Genomic DNA, 23,531 nt, shown 5'->3' on the forward strand with positions numbered 1-23,531 from the left:
ATAAATTATGTAAGAACTCAGCTCAAATGTCACTCCTCAGAAGGGATTGCTTGAGTCATTTCTAATGTAAAGTTGCACGCCCCTCACCTGGTCACTCTACTACTTTCCTCTATCTAATTTACTGTGTGTGCTACTATGTAAACTATATTTACACTATATCTGTGTTACTGACAGTATATTATACTATTCATATTGCTTAAGTCATATGGCTTACACTGTGCTAGTTACACTGGATTGCTCTATCCGTGTTATATTTTATGATGTACTTTTCAATATTTATCACTCTCTGCATGCTCCTGGTTGGTTACTTGTTTCCTATCTCTGTTCTCCACCTGGAAGTGATCTGCTTGAGACCACGGACCTGTCTCCTCTTACCTCCTGCGTCTCCACTTCTAGCGCAGGGATGACCCACATAAAGTGTTCAGTACATAGGTGTTCAGTGTGAATATGTCACTGGTTTCCTCTGGGTCCCATTCATTCTTGTGCCCCAGGAGTAGCCTGTGTCTGGGTTAGAAGTGGGAGAAGGTGGCTCAGGCAGTGTTATGCTCTGGATATCACGAGAGGAGATAGACTGGTAGAAGAAACCTAGTCCAAATCCTAAGGAAGTTTGAGATCAATGAGCTGAGAAATTTGGATTCCCCGTGGCAAATTCGGCCTTCTGGCTAGGAATTGAGAGACCTGACCTGTGTCATGTCACACAGTGAGGGCATGTGTGCTTTTGGAATAGACAGGTAGACACTGCGAGGTAAAGATTAGAGTCAGGTTCCCACTACTCATCCAGAAAATACCTTCAGGGCTCTCTGAGCCCCCAGGGGAAGCTGGAACAGCAAATGCAGTGAATCCTAATATAAGAAGGGCTGAGGACAGGAACGTGGAGATTGAAAATGACAGTTCGTGCCACGTTAATATGTGAGCATGTGCCATATGGCTTGTCAATGTCATTTTAGGAAGGCTGCCTTTAGAGGTTCATTGTTTTACTGTCAAATTACACTTTCACAGTTACAGTACTTTAGAGTAATAGAGGCAAACGGTGGTCTCCCGATGTAAATATGTTTCCTTTGGGGATCTTGTGAGATACAGTATTCGTTTCATTTTCTATTTAGGAAAGAAGCAAGAATTGAGTCTGTGTATCAGTGTCCCCCCTCTGAGTCTGCCAGATGGCTGATGCATCTGTGTCTGCACCTTAGGAGCTGCCCCTGCTGTACAAGGCTTCCCTCTTAACCCCTCCCCCGTCTTGAGAAATGTGTTAGAAAGAAAAAAGCTACATCATCATGGCAATGGAAGCAGTCTACCTCCTTGACAACTTGGTAAGAGCAGTTAAAGAAGGGTAAATGGTGTTTGTTTAAGCTGAATAAAGTGAAGGGTGCCTTCTGCAATGTTCATAATGAAAATAAAAATGAAACAATGCCTAGTTCAATAAATAGCAGTGCATACAAATTAAACACTATGAATCCTAGAATAAATTTAAATAAAATTTAAGAAAAAGGAAAAATAATCATGATATAATATTTAGTGAAAAAATGATGCAGTTAAAATTATATGGACACACTTATATAAGTGAACCACTTTGCTGTACACCTGAAACTAACACAACATCTTAAATCAACCATACTTCAATAAAATTAAAAATTTTTAGGATTATATGGACGCGTTAATACTAATTTTATAAATATATGTTATGTGTGTTTGTGTATTAATGAAGAATAAAAAGATTTGAGTAATGGGGGGAAAGCTATATAATCACAGAGTATGTTTCTCACAAATTCACAATAAATGCTGAATTACATATTAAGATAGGCAAAAAGAAACTATGTAAAGAAAAAACACCTTTCAATTCAATTACCAAATCAAACATTTTGTATTTATTACCAAGTTTAGCAAGTATATTTTGTCTGAGGAGCAGTGGGTACTCAAAAAATATTCATTTTAAGAAACGAAACTGAGCTATTTGTAATGAGGTGGATAGACCTAGAGTCTGTCATACAGAGTGAAGTAAGTCAGAAAGACAAATACCGTATGCTAACACATATATATAGAATTTAAGAAAAAAATATATCATGAAGGACCTAGGGGTAAAACAGGAATAAAGACACAGATCTACTTGAGAATGGACTTGAGGATATGGGGAGGGGGAAGGGTAAGCTGTGACAAAGCGAGAGAGTGGCATGGACATATATACACTACCAAATGTAAAATAGATAGCTAGTGGGACACAGCCGCATAGCACAGGGAGATCAGCTCGGTGCTTTGTGACCACCTAGGGGGGTGGGATAGGGAGGGTGGGAGGGAGGGAGAGGGAAGAGGGAAGGGATATGGGAACATATGTATATGTATAACTGATTCACTTTGTTATAAAGCAGAAACTAATACACAATTGTGAAGCAATTATACTCCAATAAAATTGTTTAAAAAAAAAAAAGTAACACAGTAAAAAAAAAAAAATTCATTTTACCTTGAGCTTTTATATCCCCAAGAAGTACAAAGAGCAAAAATAATAGCTATCGGGCTTCCCTGGTGGCACAGTGGTTGAGAGTTCGCCTGCCGATGCAGGGGACGCGGGTTCCTGCCCTGGTCCGGGAGGATCCCACATGCCGCGGAGCGGCTGGGCCCGTGAGCCATGGCCGCTGAGCCTGCGCGTCCGGAGCCTGTGCTCCGCAACGGGAGAGGCCACAACGGTGAGAGGCCCGCGTACCGCAAAAAAAAATAATAATAATAATAGCTATCATGTATTGAGTGCTTACTATGCATCATGCATTGTTTTTAAAGCTTTACATAGAATGATAGCCATTAAATCCTCCAAATATCCCATTCGTTAAGTGTTTTGTCCCTATATCATAGATGGGGAAAATGAGGCCCAGGAGAGACAGCTTGAGCAGAGATCACAGCTGTGAGGGGCCGAGCAGGCATTCGCACTCAGGTCCTCTGAATCGGAGGGCAGGGGGTCCTCAAACTGTGTGTTACCCCCCCCCCGTACAGCCCACAGAAGGAAGACCTGATTGGGAAAGGCAAGAGCTAAATACACACGTTGGGATTTTTTAAATGAAACTCATCAAGGTGTAATTTCTGTTCAATGCACTGTATCTGTTTGGAGGGTACAGTTAGATGAGATTGACGGTGCACACGCTGTGAAACCACTGTCATGCTCAGACACAGAACACTCCCATCCTCCTGAAGCATCCCTTGTGCCCCTTTTCGGTCCATTGCTCCCTCTTCCCCTGGCCCCAGGCCACCACTGATGTGTCAGTAAGCATGAGGTATCAATTAATTAGAGGCCAGCTTGATAGTTAGTACTCAAGTCCAGGCAGAAGGAGCTGGAATCAGCAGCTCGGTGCCTCAGCCTGAGGTCCAGTAACCTGAGTCCTTGTCCAAACTCTTCCCCTCATCATGCCTGAATAAGTCACCCCCCATCTCCGGGCTCGGATTCTGCATCTGTGAACCCATGGGTACCCGAAGTTTCCAGCTTGGACTCCCTCCCATCCTATCATTGGAGGATGGAGAGAGCCAGCTCAGAGTCCCAGTGTATTTTGACATAGCTTTTCTCTGCTGCAGATCCCTCAGCTGTAAAATAAGAATAAGTCATTCATTCATTTAATAAATATTTATTTAATGTCAACTAAGACCCAGGAACTGTCTTAGGTGCTGGGGATAGAGTGATGAACAATACAGTCCCCGCCCTGATGGAACTGACTGTGGAATGGGGGAGACAGACAAACTCAACACACACCTAGATAGAAATGTAACATCAGGTAGCGAGATGGGCTTCAAAGGAAAATCAAGCAAGGTAAGAAAACAGTGATAACGGTTTTAGTTAGAATGGGCAGGGAAGGCCTCCCTGGAGAGATCACATTTGATTAGAGACCTGAATGAGTGAGGAACTGAGTCATGAGCACATGCAGGAAGTGCAAAGGCCCTGAGACAGGTATGTTCTTGCCATATTCAAGGACCAAAAAGGAGGGCAAGGGAGCACAAAAGTAGCCAGGGGGGCTGGAATGTACTCCACTGTGTAAGTATAATGAGAAGCTGTGGGGGTTGGGAGCAAGGAAGTAGCATGATTGGAAGATATAACAGAATACCTCTAGCAGGGGTGGCAGAAGAGGAGCCCATGCAACAGAGACGTGAAAGAGGTTCCCATCAGGGTGGTATGATGGAGGGAATGAGAGGTGGTCAGGTTCAGGAGGCCTCTGAAGGCAGCCCTGGCAGGAGCTGCTGCTGGAGTGGCCACTGGGTGTGAGAGAAGGAGAAGCCACAGATGACTGCTAGGTTTCTGGCCCAAGCAACCAGAAAAATGGCATTGCCATCCCTGTGATAAGGGAGGCCTGCAGGAAGGCAGATTTGGGGAAGAGAGAAAGAATCTGGAGTTCCATTTCAAAAATATTAAATGTGAAATGTTTATTAGACATCTGAATGAAGATGTTAGGTAAGAAGTTGGAAGCACAAGTACAGAGCCCATGGAGAAGGGCTCAAGCTGAAGAAATAGATTTGGATTATGCCAGCATATGCAGTATTTAAAGCCAGGAGATTGAATAATATCCCACATTTCAGCCTTGAGCCTGCTAACACTTAGAGGCCATGAATATAAGGACCTGACAGTATGGGGCCAATTTGTTAAAAAGGAAAAGCCAGGGGGACTTCCCTGGCGATCCAGTGGTTAAGACTCCGTGCTTCCACTGCAGGGAGCTCGGGTTCGATCCCTGCTCAGGTTCGATCCCTGCTCATGGAACTAAGATCCCACATGCCACGTGGCATGGCCAAAAAATTTTTAAAGACTAAAAAAAAAAAGAAGGAAAAGCCATAGAGAGAACGGTATCTCAAAGGTAAGTGGTGAAGATTCTCCGAAGACAGGGTGGGATTGATATCAAACAGAGAGGAAGTCAAGTCAGTTGTGGACTAAAAGCTAACCATAGGAATTGGCCATGAACCCTGGAGACCTTGACAAAGGGACTTCAGCGGAGAAGAGGCAAACCTCTGATGGTGTGGGTTCATGACAGAATGGGAAGTGGGGGAGTGTGATACGGAAAGCTTTTGCAAGGACGTTTTCCAGCACGGGGAACAGAGAAATGAGACAAGGGATGATAATTCCTGCCCTAAGTGTTAAATAAGATGAACCACAAAAATCACTTAACAGACAGCAAGTGTTTTCTGAGTGCTGATCTTCGGTCCAGCTCTTCCATGCTAAGTTGACACAAGAGTTTCCAGCGTGCATTGTACAACCCAATGACCCTGTACTAATGTCAAACTCACCAAATACCCACTCTGAGTTCAGAGACTGAGATGAGAGAAGAAATGAGTTGCCTGTCACCTGGAGCTTCAGGTAAAAAACAATCAAATAAAATCACCATTTCCTGAGTGATCACTAAATGTAAGTCCCTGATATAATACTGTCTTCCAACACCCCTGACCGAATACCTGTTGTGTAACAAGAAGGTAAAGTACAGAAGAGAACAAGTTGTGTCTAGAGAGATTTTTCTGTCTAGTTACAAAAATTGGAAACAGGAAAAAATCAATATATACAGACATGCAAATTAACAGATTGCACACTGGCAGCAAAATAGAGGGAAGTCTTTCTCAGAAGTAAGAAGGAGGCATCAAGGAACATTTTCGGGACCCAAAGGTGAAGATAAGTGAGGAATTCTCTTACATATGTATGACCTTTCTCTTCACCCCACGGCAGGGGGACAGATGGGAAGGAGGAAGGAGGTGTACACCTTTAAAGACGAAACCTGACACATACAGCATTTTACAATTTATAAAACATCATCCCACTTGACAGTGTCTCTCTCTCTCTCTCTCTCTCTCTCTCTCTCTTTTATTTTTTTGGCCGTACCACATGGCTTGTGGGATTTTAGTTCCCTGACCAAGGATTGAACCCTGGCCCTCAGCAGTGAGAGCACAGAATCCTAACCACTGGACTGCCGGGAAATTTCCCCCTCCACCTGACATTCTCGATTGCCTCATGTAGTAAATTTCAGTGCCATACCCAACACTGCACCCTCACCCTCTGCCTTGTGAATTTGTGGTTCCCCCCACCAGAGGTAAAATATGTTTTATCTCAACAATGTTGGGTTTAGGCAAATGACTCCTTTTGCCCAGCAGAATTTTAACAAAAAATTCTCCATAAAATACTGAAAACACAGAACAGGGAACTCTGCTCAATATTATGTAACAACTTAAATGGGAAAAGAATTTGAAAAAGAATGGATACCTGTATCTGTATAACTGAATCACTTTGCTGTACACCTGAAACTAACACAATATTGTTAATCAACTATACTACAATATAAAATAAAAAGTTAAAAAAAAATAATTAAAGGATTGGGTTTGCCCTCTTGGTGTCTGCAACCTTGATGAGGTGAACCCCAGCTGATCTGAAGACCTGTGAGCAATAAAAAAAAGTTCGTGGTGGCATGTGACTAAGATACTGGGGCTGTTTGTTATGCAGGTGTAACTAACTGATACAGTCTATGACAATGTGTCTCAAATAGTGTTTGAAGAACAACCTACATTAGAAAACACATCTTACATTAGGACCAATACACAAAAAGTATACATAAAGGCAAAAGCCAAAGTTTCATGAAAAAATACTTAACCTCATTACTTGCAAGTCACTCTGAATTTTCTATTCTGTTTTATCCCAACCCATTCTATTTTTTTTTTTTTTTTTGCAGTACGTGGGCCTCTCACTGTTGTGGCCTCTCCCGTTGTGGAGCACAGGCTCCGGACGCCCAGGCTCAGCGGCCATGGCTCACGGGCCCAGCCGCTCCACGGCATGTGGGATCCTCCCGGACTGGGGCACGAACCCATGTCCCCTGCATCGGCAGGCGGACTCTCAACCACTGCACCACCAGGGAAGCCCTCCCATCCCATTCTATTCCACTCCACTCCACTCTGTGCCATTCCAGTCCAGTCCATTCTATTCCTTCACTTTTTACAAAATGCTGGTGAGATCCCATAAAAACTGGCCCTTAATCTGAAAAAAATCCTGCACTGGAGCATTGTGGGAGAGTTATTCTTTACCCATTTTACAGATGAGGAGACTAACGCTCAGTTAGGTCACCTAGCCAGTAAGGGAGGGCCAGTGTCCCAAGCCGTGTATTCTGACCCAACACTGTCCTTTTCTATTGGTCAAATAGCTGCTGCAGTAACCGCTGATCCCCTCTCTATGTTCAGTTCATTCTTAGTTTTCACTTGAAGTATTCTTAAAAAGAGGGGCCTGGCTTATCCTCTGCTTGATAAAAATCAGAGACAAAATCAAGTCAGCCAAGTTTCAGTTCAGAGAGGTAGATGGCTGAAAAGAGCACTTCTCTTGCCCTTTTACCAAACTGCAAATTAAAGGCTTTTCTTAAACCCATCAGAGCACTGCTGATGCAGGGCTACAAACTAACCTGGAATCTGGAGACAGACACATGCCCACAGGGAGGAAGAGAAATCGAGCATTTGCTTCCCCAGGGTGGACCCTGCTGGATGTCATATAAGCTAGAAAAAAAAAAGGAATCCAAGGGAAAAACTGTACTAACTTGCTAAAGGCGCTGGTGTGAGTGTGAAGCTTTAGAGCCTGTAAACAATGGAGCTTGTACCCCCTGGGCTTGCTCTACGAATCCCATCGGGCCCTCGAGGGAAGAGCTAGCAGCATCCCCAGGACAGCTGGCTCAGGAGGGGGACAGCAGCCACCGCGGAAACTCTACACAGTTTCATATCCTCTGTCTCCCCTATGGGGCAAAAGTCTCAGTCTTTAGGCAGAAGTATAATAAAAACTGCCATTTGGGGCACTAGGGGGAATTCTGTTGTATCTAAAGTAACCAGTTTGAGTTAAATTTAAGCTGCTTTATTAAAAAGAGGGCTGCCTGCCTCTAGCAAACAGCGACTAAGTTCCCTCATTAAAGTTTATACAATAAGATTTATACAATAAGAAGCTCTAGGACATAACAGCGCTCCTGTCCCCAGTGGGTCCCCAGACTATGTTTTCGCTGGTCAGAGGCATCCCCCTCTCTGAGTCATAAATGTCTACCCTTCCCTGCGATAAGTAAACATACCACCTCCATCATCTTTTTTTCCCCCTAGAACATTACTGAAGGGTGCTGAGTAATACCGTGTGATTCTGAGCAGGTAATTTAACCTGAGTGTCTGCTCCTTCATCTGTAATGTCAATTGGCCTTCAGCTGGCACAAATAGAGCATTTGCCTATAACATACCTCTTTCTTTTCTCAATGTCCCATGCAAATGGCAGTTGGGTTCTAAAGTTAACTGAAGCAAAATTGCACCCAACCCGTATTATACAGGAAAATCCCTATTTTCATTCACCAGGCACAGCATTTATGATTTTTAATACAAAGAATATGTAGTAACATGTATGCGTAAGGTATATATATAGATAGATAGATAGATATAATATATATATATAAAAAACCATAGATAGCATGCAATTGTACAGATGGGTGGTATATGCAAATTATTCAATTATTTCTCTCTGCTCAGAACACTCGAGCAATTTATAGTGTGTTGGCTCTCCCTGTGTGCTTTGTCACCTGCACCTTCTGTAAAAGTATCTTCCAGTTCTTCTAACATGTCATTAGTCAACTGTTTCTTGGAGGCCTCAGTTCAGTCTTTAATGTCTGCCTGAAGGCAAGAGGTCATTGACACCATCACCACTCACTTGCTTGGCCACCAGAAGAAGGCATCACACATCTCTGGAAGATGGGGAGACTCTTCCCGTTGTGCTCAAGTGCCCCCCACCAGCTGTGCCAATATACACTGACGAATACTTTACCAGGCAGAGGAACAGAGATAACCAGATTAAAAGATGCATAGTTTCTACCCATATACGTGTATATGTATGCATGTAAATGTAAGGGCACAATGTTATTTTGGGTCAAATGCATATAGCTGAATTCTCAAGAGTTAAACCATTCATGTGATGCAGCTCCAAGTCCTTTGGGCACCTCGTACAATCATGGACACAAGTCCAAACGTCAGAACTGAAATCAAGTAGCAGTGATTGGGTCTACTGACAATGGTGCATGTTGCTTACACAGTCTATAGACTATCATAAAAAATGAATATGCGAAGTCAAATAATTCTCATGAAGATTTCTAGGAGGTTAAGTCCATGGATCTTGGCTCGAGGAACCTTCTATCCACCTTTGTACCTTCATAGACTATGACTTTTAATATAGTAATGCTTACTTCTCTGCCCCTCCTAGATGATAAGGCAAGCCTTTAAGGACAAGCATGTTGCCTTATTTAATTTTCTGCAGCTCAGGCTCATGGCACAAGGCCTGGTACCTGGTAGACATACGGGAACTACACAGAATCAGTGAGAGAGGAATTGCTCTGCTCAGGATCGTACAACCAGGAACGGGAAGGTCCTGTGAGCCCCTCCCGCCTCACTCATCCATCACGCCCATCACCACACTGAAAGTTCCACTCTAAGGAGATTCCTTAATTCACTGTCAAGTTCTGATCATGAGGCTTTGCTCTCAGGCTCCTTTTATTCTTATCAATTCTTTCTTCATGCAGGTCAGTCTCACTTCCCTAGTTGGACCATGGCTGGGATGCTATTTCTTCCTCTCTCCGAAGCAGTGTGCCCAGCACCCAGCCCGGAACTGACTGATCGTCCAGGCCTCCCAGAAAAGGCAGATCTCGGGGCCAGCGTGGGCAGAATGGAGACCACTGCTCATCCAAAACACATGCCTTCCTTAGAGAATCTTAAAGTCTTGGTGCTAAAAAGACCTCAGAGAATGCAACTCTTGCGCAGCCCAGGGGGGACGAGGATCCATCTCAAAGGCACAGAGAGGTCACAGCGAGTCTGAGGTTACAACTCAGTGGTGATACATGCTGGGTTCCCGGCAGGGCTCTGAGGACATAAAGCAAACCCAAGTGTCTCTGCCCTCGAGGAGGTCTGAGTGGAAGAGACAGACTCTTGTGCAAAATACTGTCAAAAACAGTGACTGGTAAACAGTAAGGTTTGTACGGTGTTTACAAGACGGTCGGGCCTCACTGGCTGCCTCCGGCCCACCCAACTTCAACTCAGCTTCGTCCGAGATGCTCAGGACAGCCCTCCACAACAGACCCACGGACACCCGCTCCCATCCAGCCTCATCTCCCCACTCATCAGCCAAGCATCACCAGTCCATTCCTGCATTCTGCTTGTTGGGTCACCTCCATGACACATCCCCAACCAAATCACATTCAACAAGGTGTGATTCTACCTTGACAGACAAGTGCTTCCAAAATCGTGCCCCTTATCAAAACCATGCCAGCAAATGAGGCCCAAGATTATGGTTGGTTGTAAAGTTTAGCATACGCTTATCTGGGAAATGTTTTCATTTTAGCTTTTTACCCCTCAACATTGGGAGATTTTCAAAGCACCACGAACGCTTTTGAATTTAGTAAAAGATCCAAGCACTTCCTAGTCATCAAACGGTGGCCCAGGAGGGATTAAGAGCTGTTTATCTGGTGAGAGCCCAGCATATTGCGCTGCCCAGCCTCCTGCACCAGCTCTGACCGCAGACACTGAACCTGGTGGAGAGAAGCGCTGGGAACGAGGCTCCATGGGCACAGATGCTGGAGTCACAAGCTTAGGTGTTCGAGGTTTGAGCATCAATTAGTCACATTGAAAAAAGGCATTGTGTGGGGCTTCCCTGGTGGCGCAGTGGTTGAGAGTCCGCTTGCCGATGTAGGGGACGCGGGTTCGTGCCCCGGTCCGGGAAGATCCCACATGCCGCGGAGCGGCTGGGCCCGTGAGCCATGGCCGCTGAGCCTGCGCGTCCGGAGCCTGTGCTCCGCAACGGGAGAGGCCACAACAGTGAGAGGTCCGCGTACCGCAAAAAAAAAAAAAAAAAAAAGGCACTGTGGCAGGATGAGCATATTCTCAGGGGAACGAGGGATCTGCAGGGTTTGTGTTTTCCAAACTTATCTTGAAAGTACTTCTGAAAATCTCCCTAAGAAAAGAAACTTTTCTATCAAAGAATGCTGTGAACTGAGACCTCAAGGTATAAAAACCAGCAGCTGAGAGTTTTTTATCTCTGAGGCTCCAGGGGAAGGGAAAAAGAAAAATGCCAACGATGACCTCATCAATTTCTCCAAAATCAGAATGCAAAAAAGAGGGGTGTTGAAAGGCCCAAGCTAAGATCTGGCAGAGACTAGACTGGCTTAGCCCTGCCAAGAGAAGCCTGGGCGTCCAGACTCACACTCTCGGAGATTTCCAGAGAGACCAGCAAATCATAGCCCAGACAGGCTGAGCCAGTCACAGAGGAAGAGGTGAAGCATAGCAATGCCTCAGCAGCACAGAAGTCCCTGGAATTCACCCCTTTGATCAACTTGGAGTCCTTGCCAGTGTGACATGGGCTAATTAAAATCCTGGATATAAAAATTCCAGTCTGAACAGCTTGAGAAGTAGCCCCCATGGTGAAATTACAGCTGTTCTTACACTAAGTGACTCTGCCTTGTGAAAACCTCTACCTATGTTAGCAATGAATTAAAATAATTGCATCTAATACATTGGTCTAATACATCTCACTTAATACAACTAACTTATCTAATATATTTGTAATAGATTTCAGTTTACCAGTATAATTCACCCAGATTTTTTTCAGCACAATTGGCCTGGGATGGTGGAACTTCGGGGGATTGACTCAACATATGGGGAGGGGGAAGGGTAAGCTGTGACAAAGTGAGAGAGTGGCATGGACATATATACACTACCAAACGTAAAATAGATAGCTAGTGGGAAGCAGCCGCATAGCACAGGGAGATCAGCTCGGTGCTTTGTGACCACCTAGAGGGGTGGGATAGGGAGGGTGGGAGGGAGGGAGACGCAAGAGGGAAGAGATATGGGAACATATGTGTATGTATAACTGATTCACTTTGTTATAAAGCAGAAACTAACACACCATTGTAAAGCAATTATACTCCAATAAAGATGTTTAAAAAAATAATAATAAAATTAAAATTAAAACAAACAAACAAAAAACAATCAAATCCCTCCCGGCCCAGGGAGGTGACATAAACGAGGAAGGTGGGTCTGCTGTGAAGGTCAGGGAACTTGGGGATGGTGAAAAACTTGAGGGAGCAGCCCAAACTCTGCCCAAAGGGGACAGCGGCTACTACCTTGAGCCCACCGCTGCCACTGCCCTGACCCCACAGCTGCCACATGGGCTGTGTTCAGAGACCTTTGGACTTTGTGAGAGAAAAGGGAATTCCAGAGCTCTGGTGAAATCTACTAATGTTTGAATGTTGGCATCTAAGTATATACATTTTTAAAGTACTTTGCTCTGTCTGGGGGCACGTCTTGGGGTCTGGATTTGCCTCAAGGCCTATCATTTTATGACCTTTGGCCTAAGGATATCCTGATACGGATGATAGGATGCAGAGCAATGGCACAGAAATGTCGTTTTGGCTTTTTTCTCCCTCCAATATATCTAACTTTGAGGTCCATATCACAGCCTCATTAGCATCATGCTCTTCAATGTTTAATAAAACTTTTGCTAGTTCCCCACAGACTTTACCAGCAATAGGAAATAGGTTCATCTCACTTGCCAATGCAAATCACTTCTTAGCTGCTGCTCAAGGGACCTCTGCTGGAGGAGGAATCTGGGCTGTCGAAGGAAGGAGTGCTGGGATTGATTAGTGATGTCTGGATTGGCACATGCCAGGAAGTGGGGTCCTATCACAAGTTTTGTTTTTTCTATATTATTTATATCCTATTTATGAAACCAAAATGCTTTGGCCCAATATCCTTGACCAAAGTCTCTTCGGTCCCAACCCAGGCCACGGTGCAAGCACTGGTATCAGAACTGGAAAATCCTTCAAGATCCTCAGTATCAGTCTTTCACTGAAAGAGGCTGTCAAGAAAAGCACATGGAAATCCACCGTCCCCATGAGTGGGCTTCAGACACACAGACAGTCTCAGCATATGGCCACCGACTGCTCTCCCTACAAACTCTGCTCATAGGAAAATAAGTCAGAGTGTAACCCAAATATTTATTAAGTGTCAGACACAGAGGATGTCAGGAAGTCGTGGATAAATTCATCTCTCTGAAAGTATTCCCTGGGGAGTGACACAATTGAAACCCTTGATGATGGAAACTGCTCTGTTGTTCAGAGCATTAAAAGATGACTATATTAGGGCAATCGCTTCGGGCTGAGGTCTTTCATTTTAAAAAAGAGCCTGTTAAACTGAGCTTCAGAAGTGGTCAAAATGATCTGAAACATTTGGAGAGGGGCCCTTTAAGAAGGGTAAGGCAACGCTGCAGAGGGGAATAGGAGTCGAAAGCAGTGCTTTGAATTCTGAGACTGTCTCTTTGCATTTAAACCTGAAATGTCTCCAGGCCATAATCCAAGAGTAGTTTAGAAGGAATACACTGAGTATATACATTGAATATAAATGATCATTGCCTGCTGGAAGCCCGTTCCTCTTGAAAATGAATTAGAAGAGATATGAGCCCATTTGTTTAATAGGTGGCTACATAATCCAGTCCATCCAGTCCCAGAAAAACCTTATCCCATTGTTTTAGACTGAGACAGAATCTGTATTTCCACCTGCTGCTAAAGGGCAGCATTACTTTCTCAAAGTCCATCTCAGCGTAGCGATGTATGTCAATAAAGCATGAATGAATTGCTCATGCAAGACTCCTGCATATTCGGGGGAAAATGTGTGAGATTCTCTGAAGACTTCTCTCATCAATGCTCACTGAGTCTCTGCTATACGAGTGACTCTTGGCTGAAGAAGTCAGTTCTAGCTCTTTGTGGGATTTCTTCTTATGTTCACCACTTCCTAACATCACTGAATGTCCCTCTAGACATTTGAAATGTTTCAGAGAAAAGAGGGCTACATTTTTATCTTTGGAAGGTAATCTTAATCTTAGGATATGTATAAAGTAAGTCAGTGTATGGATAATCCCAAAGTAGGGGGGAAAGAAGCCTGTCCCTGAAATAAGCACCCTAAGTTCACAGGGCTAAGTTCCCTGTGAAATTGGGGTGCTCTCTCTAAAGCAGGGGCCGAGAGCCAAGCTTCCTGGGGTCAAACCCCAGCCCTGGCACTTAGCAACTGGGTGACCTGTATTTTGGCCACAATAATTAAATGCCCTGTGCATCAGTTTTCTTAGACAGTTAACTTCTAAAGTTTATTTAAATGGGGGGGAGGGGCAATATAGGGGTGGGGGAGTGTGAGGTACAAACCTACTGAGTATAAGATAAGTTCAAGGCTGTATGTACAACATGGAGAATACAGCCAATATTTTGTGATAACTGTAAATGGAAAGTAACCTTTAAAAATTGTATAAATTAAAAAAAATTTTTTAATAAATAAAGTATATTGAAATGATTTGAGTTTCTTTAGGAAACTCAATGAATTTGAATACAAAGCTGATACATTCTGCCCACCATCAAAGCTCACGGAAGGAGTTTAAATTGTGAACCAAGCCCCAAAACATCAAGGATAAATGTGCCAGGAGACAGAGGCACAGTGGCCGTAGTTGACCCTGCCTGATATTTGAAGCACAGTCACAGACCTGATACCGAGCAGGACCCTGTGGGCTCCTGGGCACAAAAGCCTTCCTGTGTCCCCCATTTCTTCATTACAGGAAATAGGCTTCATTCAGCCTCTGTGACCTTCCCTGAGTTTCAACGGGCAGGTTCAGGCAGTTGTTAGTTAGGGAAGAGATGGGATGGCGCAGTCAGGACACAGCAGTGCAGCCTTGGGGCAGGGTCCTGGTTCCCCCTCAAGGAATACACAGAACAATATCTTTGAGCCGTTTTGCAGATACTGAAGCTCCCACCAGGTGGAAGAAGTGAACTGTCGGCTGCCCACAAGTACGTAGACCCCAGACCGGTTGGAACCAGAAGGTTGATGATGCCAACTCCCAATTACCTCATCACCAACCAATCAGAAGAAGGTCCACGAGCTGACCACGCCCTGTTTGAACCATTGCTATAAAACTCCTCACTACCCCCCTCCAGGCCGGGACGCACAGTTTTGAGGGCATTAGCCCACTGTGGCCCCCTTTGCCTGGCAAAGCAATGAAGCTATTCTTTTCTGGTTCGCCCAAAACTCTGTCTCCGAGATCTAATTCGGTGTCGGCCCAAGACCTCAATAACACCACCTCCCCAATGCGGCTCTGTTTACTGAGGGCGCAAAGCCCGGCGCCTGCAGATCTACACTGGCTAGTCCCAAGGTCTCTCCACATGATGCCCAAACAATTCCAGAATGTTAGTTCTTCATTAGAGATGCTAAAGACAGAAAGGAACAAAAGATCTCATTAATATTGAAATCTGAACGTTGCTGACAGGAACAAAAGGTTGGGGATGGAGCAATATCTATCCTCTGGCCAACAGGAAATATATGACACATCTCCCATTAGAATGGAACAATGAGAGTCCAAATTACCAGCATCAAGAAGGACAAAATTAGGCAATAACATCCAAACTGCCTGACAACTTATTCTTAGCTGCCTGGCTCCCGTCGATGGGCGAAGGGGAGGGAATTCATGCCGAGAAACAGAAGAGTAGTGTTTTCTGCAGGAATGTGTGCCAAGCCTTTGCCAAAAGAGAAAGAAATGGGCTTAAACCACTTCTGGATTTTTCTCCATCTCCTTCTAAGAACATTAGGATCTGTCTGAGGGTTTCTCTGGAAGCCCGTTGGAGCCCACAGCAGACAAGGACCCTTTGGAGAGAAGTCAGTGCAGAGAGACTGTTCTGAACCTATTTCATCAACACTGCGAGATCCCCACGAGGTCCTCAATCCCACCCCCCAGGTGCCTGGGCCTCACCTTCCATTAGGTTTATCTCCTCCTACAGTGCAGGACACGTGGAAGGTGAGAACCACAGCCCCCGGGCAAAACGCATCTGCACATCTCTTTCAACTGGATGACTTGCCAACAACCAAAAGTCTTACATAAAATGTGGACTTTCAGAAACACCTGTCTTTAATTCTGTCTTTACAGGAGAGAGGAAATAGAAAGGGACTGTTTGTCCACTTTTCGGTACCATGAATTTGCACATGCAGTGGACTAATGCTTACTCACCACCCACTGAGCCCAGACACTTAAACCTCTCCCGCCTCAGTTTCCTGGGCTGTAAAATGGGCATAAGAGTGGTACCTACTCTGTCGGGGTGCTGGGCGGGTCGGAGGCTGCAATGTGTAAAGAACCAGTGGACCAGAGTCTGGCACGGTGTCACCGTGGGCTGTGGCTCTTCTCGCTGCTCCTTCTAACAGACCCTTCGGGGCAGGAAGAGAAGTGAGACACGGACCTGGCCTCAAGGGGCAAACCTGCCACCTGTACAGGGGCACACGACATGCTGAGTCCCTAATATGTGCATCTACACAGGGCACAGAAGCACAGAGGTGAGGACCCCGGTGTGGGAGGCGGGATGCAGAACGGCAGGAAGGAGGTGGCTGCACAGAGCAGGGGCACCTGAGCCAGAGTCCAGAGGACAGCTGGGGCATGTCCAGATGCAGGGAGTCGGGGAGGGATGCTGGGCCCAGGAAGTAGCACGAGCCCAGAAAAAAGATGTGAAAACCACACAGAAGAAGGCAGAAATCAGAGAAGGAGAGAAATCGAGTCCAGATGTGCCTCTGGATCCAACTCCGCCTAGCTGCATGAGTGGATATATTTCCCCTTTCCAGGCTTAAGACAGTTGGATTTGCGTTTCTATCACTTGCAACCAAAACAAAAGAAAGCTCACCAATACAGGATTTCACCGCAGGCCTGCCAGATCCCACTGCCCCCTACACCCATCCAGTTCCCTCCACCTGAATCGCGATGTCTCCGGCTCAGTGACATCGGCTCTCAGATGCCTCTCTAAGGACCATGTTCAGGACACGCCCACCTTCCACCTTATCCTCTCTGTGAATCCAACCACTTAAGGAAAATCGGGTCACACAGTCTTTTGCAGGGGCTACGTGATGAACCAGGAAATGCAGCTGCTCTCTCGAAGCTTCCTGCATCCTCCAGCGATGACACTGGGCTCTGTTTAGTGACCCCACACAAGCAGCAGAAACCTTTGTGGTTTTTTTCGCCGGCACATCTGCTGCCTACACTTGCCCTTCACAGACGAAGTATGGAAATAAAGACATTCCCTGGGGCAGAGAAGGCTTTTAAATGTTAATACCCTTTTAGGAGGCCTTTAGCATCTCATTATTTCAAGTCCGGCTGATACCAGAAGGCTGGAAACATAATTATTGCAGCCAAAAGTTGGAGGGTACCCTCTTCAAGATCAGCATGAGTTTACATTGATTTCTCTCCGAGCGTGAATGAGTTCATCCCCTGCTGGTGACGTATGCCGGGGCTTCTGCGGTTCTGGAGACCGCAACTCACTGACCAACAGGACAATTACCAACACATTAAAAACAGGAGGCCATCACTTGGTCGGCAGGATAGACACTCAAAGATTAAATCACAATTACAACATGGAAATTGCATTTTTCTTCCTCCCTCTGAAGACCTTGAAAGACACTTAGCAAAGAACCGCAAATGTGCTGTTGCTGGCAGCATAAAGACCCTCAAAGTTGTCTAGATCTTAATCCCCAAATCCTCTAATATGTCACTTTACACGGTAGGTGGAACTGTGACCCCAGAATGATATATCCAAGCTCTAGCCCCTGGAAGCTGTGAATGTGACCTAATTTGGAAACAGGGTCTTTGCAGATATAATTAACTTAAGGATAGTGAGATGAGATCACTGTGAATCAGGGTGGCCCCTAAATCCAATGACGAACGCCCTTATAGGAGAATAAGGCCACACGGAGACAGAAGAGAAGGCCATGTGAAGACAGAGGCAGAGATGGGAAGGATGCGGCCATAAGCCAGGGACACCTGGGGCCCCCAGAAGCTGTAAGAGTCAGGGAAGGATCCTCCCCTAGAGCTTCTGAAGGGGGTATGGCCCTGCCAACACCTTGATTTCAGACTTCTGGCCTCCAGAACTGGGAGAGAACAGATTTATGTTGTTTTAAGCCACTGAGTTTGTGGGAACTGATATGGCAGCTCTAGGAAACTAATACATGTGGCAAAGGGACTCTGCACATGTAATTGAGATAAAGATCTCGAGGTGAAGGGTTTATCCTGGGATAGCCAGGTGGGCCTAATGTAATCACAAAGGTCCTTATTAGAGAGAGGCAGGAGGCTCAGAGCCAGAGAAACAGAGGTGATGATGGAACCAGAGGTCAGAGAGAGAGAGATTTGAAGATACTACGATGTTGACTTTTAAGATGGAGGAGAGGGCTACAGCCCAGAAAGGCAGGCGGCCTCTAGAAGCTGGAAAAGGCAAACAGATTCTCTGCTAGAGCTTCCAGAAGCAACGCAGCCCTGCCAACCAACCCATTTTAGGGTCCTGACCTCCAGTACCATCAGATAATAAATGTGCATTGTTTTAAGCTACTAAATTCACGTTCATTTGTTACAGCAGCAAGGGGAAACTGACACACATGCCTTCCAGGTCATGAGGATGGAAACAAAATTCCTTTGCAAATTCAGAAAACTTTATTTATCAACTGACTCCCTGATAGGAAAGCCATAGGAATGATACTTTACTACTAGGTCATAAAGGTGTTCCCCCATGGAGTCAGGATTTGAACTGACATCACCTGTTTGGAAGCTTACCCCCGCCCCCCAAACTCACTCCCTCTGCATTATTTTTCTTTATGTTGAGCCAGAGTGGTTCCCTTTTGACTTCCACTCTTGAAATCTAAGAAGCACAAATCTACCCCATGTTCCAAACAATGGTCCTTGAAAAACTTCAAAAGAGCTGTCATGTTTCCCTCTTCACCTCTCCCTGGGCCTTTTCTTCTCATCACCAGGCTCAACACTCACACTCCCTTCAATCATTTCTCCTGTGATTTGATTTCAAGGGCCTCAGCCCCTCAGACACTCTTTGATCCAATACGATCCGATGTCCAACCTTCCTCTAATGCCTAGAAAGATATAGAATTCTCCATCAGAGGGACGAGTGACATGTATCATCTTTGACTTATAGAGACCAGGGGACAAGAAATAGCTCCCTTTCCTCTGAAACCTACTATCAAAAAACCAGCAGCACAAGTGTGACGAGAAATCACAAATGTCCCTCCACCTCCATGTGGGAGGCAAGAGGAAAGGGTGGAGACTGCGGTGATCTGGATGCATCAGCCTTACGCACAGGGGCGTCCTCTGGTCACTTCCGGGTTGAGGGTTACAGGAAGCAGTGTGGGCCCAGGGCTACTTGACCTTGTGAATTCCAGAAGCTGGAAATCCAGATTTCTATGTGATTTGCCAATTTTTACAGGATGGCAGCAAGTTAAATACACACACGCACACTCCTCTGAACCAGAGGCAGCCTGCAGTCTGCCTACCTGTGACCTCTGTTCTGGGGTCACGCACCCATTAATGCCAACAAAAATCATATCAGCCTGTGGCAGCCGCTTCAGACAGGTGGTTCCACAGGGAATTAGAGCCATGATCTTGTAACAACTTTCAGTGGAGTATAAGCTGTAAAAATATGGAATCGCCATGTTGTACACCTGAAACTAATACAATATTGTAAATCCACTATACTTCAATTAAAAAACACAGCTGGTTCATCAGATCTCACTGTGAACAAAACTGCCAAGGTTTCTTGCACACACACACATGCAATTAATATGCATCTTCTATGTATTTTTTTTTAACATAGAAGTAGTTGTCCACGTAAAATGTGACACAGATCGCTTCCAATCTTGCCAAGGTTCCAGCCCTTCAAAATCCTTTATGTCCTCAGATTTATTCCCCCTGATGTCATACGGTCCCAAGTCAAAGAAGCCAATTTGTGTATCACTACAATTTACACTGTCTTAAATTTATACTTTGTCCCTTACCTAAGTCACAATCTCAATGCTCAGAATTTCCATCACATGACGATCTTTGGTGAAACCCGCAAGACTCTCCCTGGGGAATCACACAGCGTTTCCTGCACCGTGAGAAAGTGACCGGGTGACAAATCCACAGACCAAGGGGGTCTCTCCCTGGGGTGCTAATGAGCATCCACGTGTTTAGGTGCCCCTGGGGTGACGCCCAGGCCAGCGGACAGCTCTGAGGACGACGCTGTACATCTTAATGTTATGACAAAATTTATGACAAATATTGACATGAAAGCCATGACAAATGCATCACAGCCATTTAGTGAATCCCCCTGAATTGACCCAGGCGCCGGGATCTGCAACAGAGCCTGGGCTCCCCTAGAAACGTCTTACAGCAGCTCTGCACTTGGGGGTCTGCAGGCTCTCGTTTGCTAAGATCAGGCCACAGTTCGCTAGAAGAGAGCCCCAGCTTCATGAGGCCACGAACGCGATCGCTGAGCCAGAAACTACTGTCTTCCAAAGCAATTTCTCTCTCGGGCTCAGGGGAGGATACTTTTAGTATATTTCTGCGAAGGGAAGACAACCAAGTACACGGCAGGAATGGGACCCATGAACTTGGGCTTGCCTCTGTGGGTAGAGCTCTCCAGGCAGGACAGTGGAGGTCCCGCCCTGGGCGGCTCCACGCCAGGCTCACGGGACGGAGCAAGGCTGAGGGGTCTAGAGAGCTGAGCCATCTGTTTGAGCCCAGGGTGGCATAATCACACAGGTGCCACCTCCGTGGGCCACACCAGTGTCTCCCTCCTGGAATGACAGGGGGATGGTAAATAACATGCATTTTCAAAGGCAACCAAGGGCAATGAATCAATATTTTTCATTCTGTGCAGATGAGTTTGTATGACTTGGCTCAGATCTTTCTAGACTCAGAATATCAAAGGCTTTAGATTTGTTTAATCAAACCTGCCCACAGAATCCGAGGCCTGCCAGGAGCCCCAGGGCAAGGCTGTGTGTACTCTGAAGCCAGTCCACCTTCGGTCTCGAGGGGAGAATTAGCATTCCACCCAGAAAGAAGGCGATGCCAAATTGGGGTTTCCTAAGGATTAATTTTTTTAAAAATTAGGCCTCACAGACACATCAATTCTTCCTTATCAAAACCATCTCCGGCTTAAGGCACAGCCTCCTGCAGGTCACTGTAAGAAGGAAGGAATCCCTTCCAGATCTTTTCCACCACAGGGAAAACCCTTCAGGATTTTCTGTCCACCACAAAGTTCTTCAGATGGAGACCAAGTTTCATTTCACCTCTGAACAGGAGCCAGCAGAGCAGAAAGAAGGCAGAACTCAGCGGTACTGTTTTTCTAAAATGAATGAAGACATAGGACCTGGGAGCTCCCTTAGCAGCTTAAAGAGAAAGGATCATTCTAAAGATGTAAGTCTTTCTCTCAGGGTCTCTGCTGCAAGAGGAAACTGCCAATCAGGGCACCAAGAAAAAATGGGCAGAAACTCTAAATTCACTGTTTCAAACAGACCCCTGCAAAGATATGAGAAAACATTATGGGCTGGTTCCTGGCTGAATATGGAGTCCTAAATCCAGCTAATTAGGCTGGAGGATGCAGCAGAAATGTGCCATGGCCAGATTTCCCCAGACTGTCAGCTGTGTCCCACTGGCACCCAAGTGAAGTTAGGGGGCACATGGATGGACTTTTAAAAAAGTTAATAGTCGTTTATTTTCATGTGTATTAAGAAAAAATTAGTACATCAAGCTCATGGATTTTATTGTCTTCTAATGAGACACTTAAGATATTTAAGATTGAAAAGTGAGGCATTTAAAGAAAATATGAGTAAATTATATTATTTGGCACAGGAAGTTGGCAAAAATTGCAAAGATGGCAGGTAGCTGGCTAAAATTCAGGAAATATTGTCCTATGCGCAAAAGAAGGGGAAGAGAATTGTTTCCGCTCACGATTAAGACCGGGGGAAGGAAGCAGCACGGCGCGTGCAGCCCCCTCTGATTCCAGGCGAGTCCCTGGCATCACTCCCTCCGTCCTCAGCATCCTCATCCCGGTCTCAGCCCTTCGAGCCTGGGATGCTCAGGGCAGCCCCAGGACAGAAGGGGAGGGAAAGGACCGAACGCCTGGGAATCTGGAGGTAAAGCCCGCGGTACCTTGACGACGTCTTCATCTGCAGACCTGCATTCCACAGCCTCCGACACGTCCACCACCGAACCATCCTCTTGAACGGCCACGACCTTGACGGGAACCGAAACAACCTTTCCGGTGAGAATGGCCGTGTTCAGAACCTCCGTGTCCTGCGCGGGAGAAAAGAGGGCGCGTGTCAGCCACAGGCACGCCCGTGAGCCCCGGGAGGGGTCACCAGCAGGCTACCTCCGACCTAAGTTGTTGTTCTACAATTTACAAAACTGTCTGTGCCCTACAGACACCCCTCGCACACAGCGCAGGAGCTCTTTTCGATATTTGCCAAATCTTAGCTCGAGGTTCATTTGGTAAACGACGGCCTATTTTCAGGGCTTATTCACATAGTAACACAGCCTTCGTTTTGGTTTCAAATTAGGAAAGACAGCAGCACACAGAAGAGAAGAGAATTAGCTGCAGGTTATAAGCCTCCGCACTCCTGAGCTGACCACCAGCGCCCTCTACCCACAAACCTCCAAGCCCCCCCACCTAGGATTTCACAGCCAAGCCTGGGAAATCACAATCCCTGGCCCACCATCCCTGCACTAGCGATTGTGAAACTGACATCATGTTAATTCCTCTCCTCCTCTGACATCCTTCAAAGTTCTGTAGGTTTTATCTTCCGAAGTTATCTCCCATCGGTCAAATTCTTGTCATCCCCAGGACCAATTCCTCCACGGAGGGAGAATCCCCCCACTTGGACAACCATGACGGTCCCTAACTGGCCTCCCTGTGTCCACTTTCTTCACAGCAGCTGGAAGATCATCTTTTTTATTTCAATATAATTCAGATGATTTCTCGCCTAGATTAAAACTCTTTGAAAACACCCTAGGGTTCTCAGAGATGAAGTCCAAGCTGGCTGGGGTGGAGAGACCTAACCCTCGTCCACCTCTCTAGCTCCTTCTTGACCCTTCCTGCTGCCCCCATCACTGTCAAGCCTCAAACAGAGGTCTTTTCTGTTCTTCCAACAGTGAATCTCACTCATGCCTTCTGCTGTTTCATATGCAGAGCTCTCGACTGAAAACATGTCTCCCTGTTCCTTCCATCCTTCAGATCTCGGCGTAAATGTCCACTTCTTTGGAGAAACAGGGCTTCTCTGCCTGCCCACAGTGTGTGTTAGCGCTGCATTCTTATTTCTCACAGCACCTAGTCTGTCCTGCATGGTAATAACCACAAGTGGTCACTATATATTTATTTTGTGTTTATGTTTTAATCTCTGACTGCTCATGAGATTGTAAACTCCCCAAGGGTCAAAGCCATCATTGCTCTGACCTCCACTGCACCTAGAGAACCTGGGACAGTATCTGGCATGGGAGAAGCAGTGCAGAAGAGAGCATGCATGGGTTCTGGAACTGGACTGTGTTTGAAACTGGCTCAGCCTCTGATTCGGTGAGGATCATGTGGATCTGCAGTTACAGAAAATCTGACTCAAGTGAAATAACTCTACACGGGTTTATACGCTTCACTCATAACCAGAATTCTGGAGCTATGTGTCTGCTGGCTCTGGTCCAGTGACTCAGTGAGGGGAGGGCTACTACTTCT

At 45.8% G+C, this 23,531-nt stretch overlaps 1 protein-coding gene across 1 annotated transcript in view; it reads right to left on the reverse strand.

Annotated features, from left to right (window-relative positions):
* Nucleotides 1–23,531, reverse strand: part of TMEM132B (transmembrane protein 132B) — a gene marked incomplete at both ends in the record, with an annotated part of 376,262 nt that overhangs the window by 12,713 nt on the left and 340,018 nt on the right. Inside the window, one exon of the mRNA XM_079717037.1 lies at nt 21,962–22,105. Within this exon, the coding sequence (XP_079573163.1) occupies nt 21,962–22,105 (144 nt within the window). The remainder of the gene's footprint in view (nt 1–21,961; nt 22,106–23,531) is intronic.

Source organism: Hyperoodon ampullatus (genome assembly GCF_949752795.1).
Source record: "Hyperoodon ampullatus genome assembly, chromosome: 13".
Taxonomy (NCBI): domain Eukaryota; kingdom Metazoa; phylum Chordata; class Mammalia; order Artiodactyla; family Ziphiidae; genus Hyperoodon; species Hyperoodon ampullatus.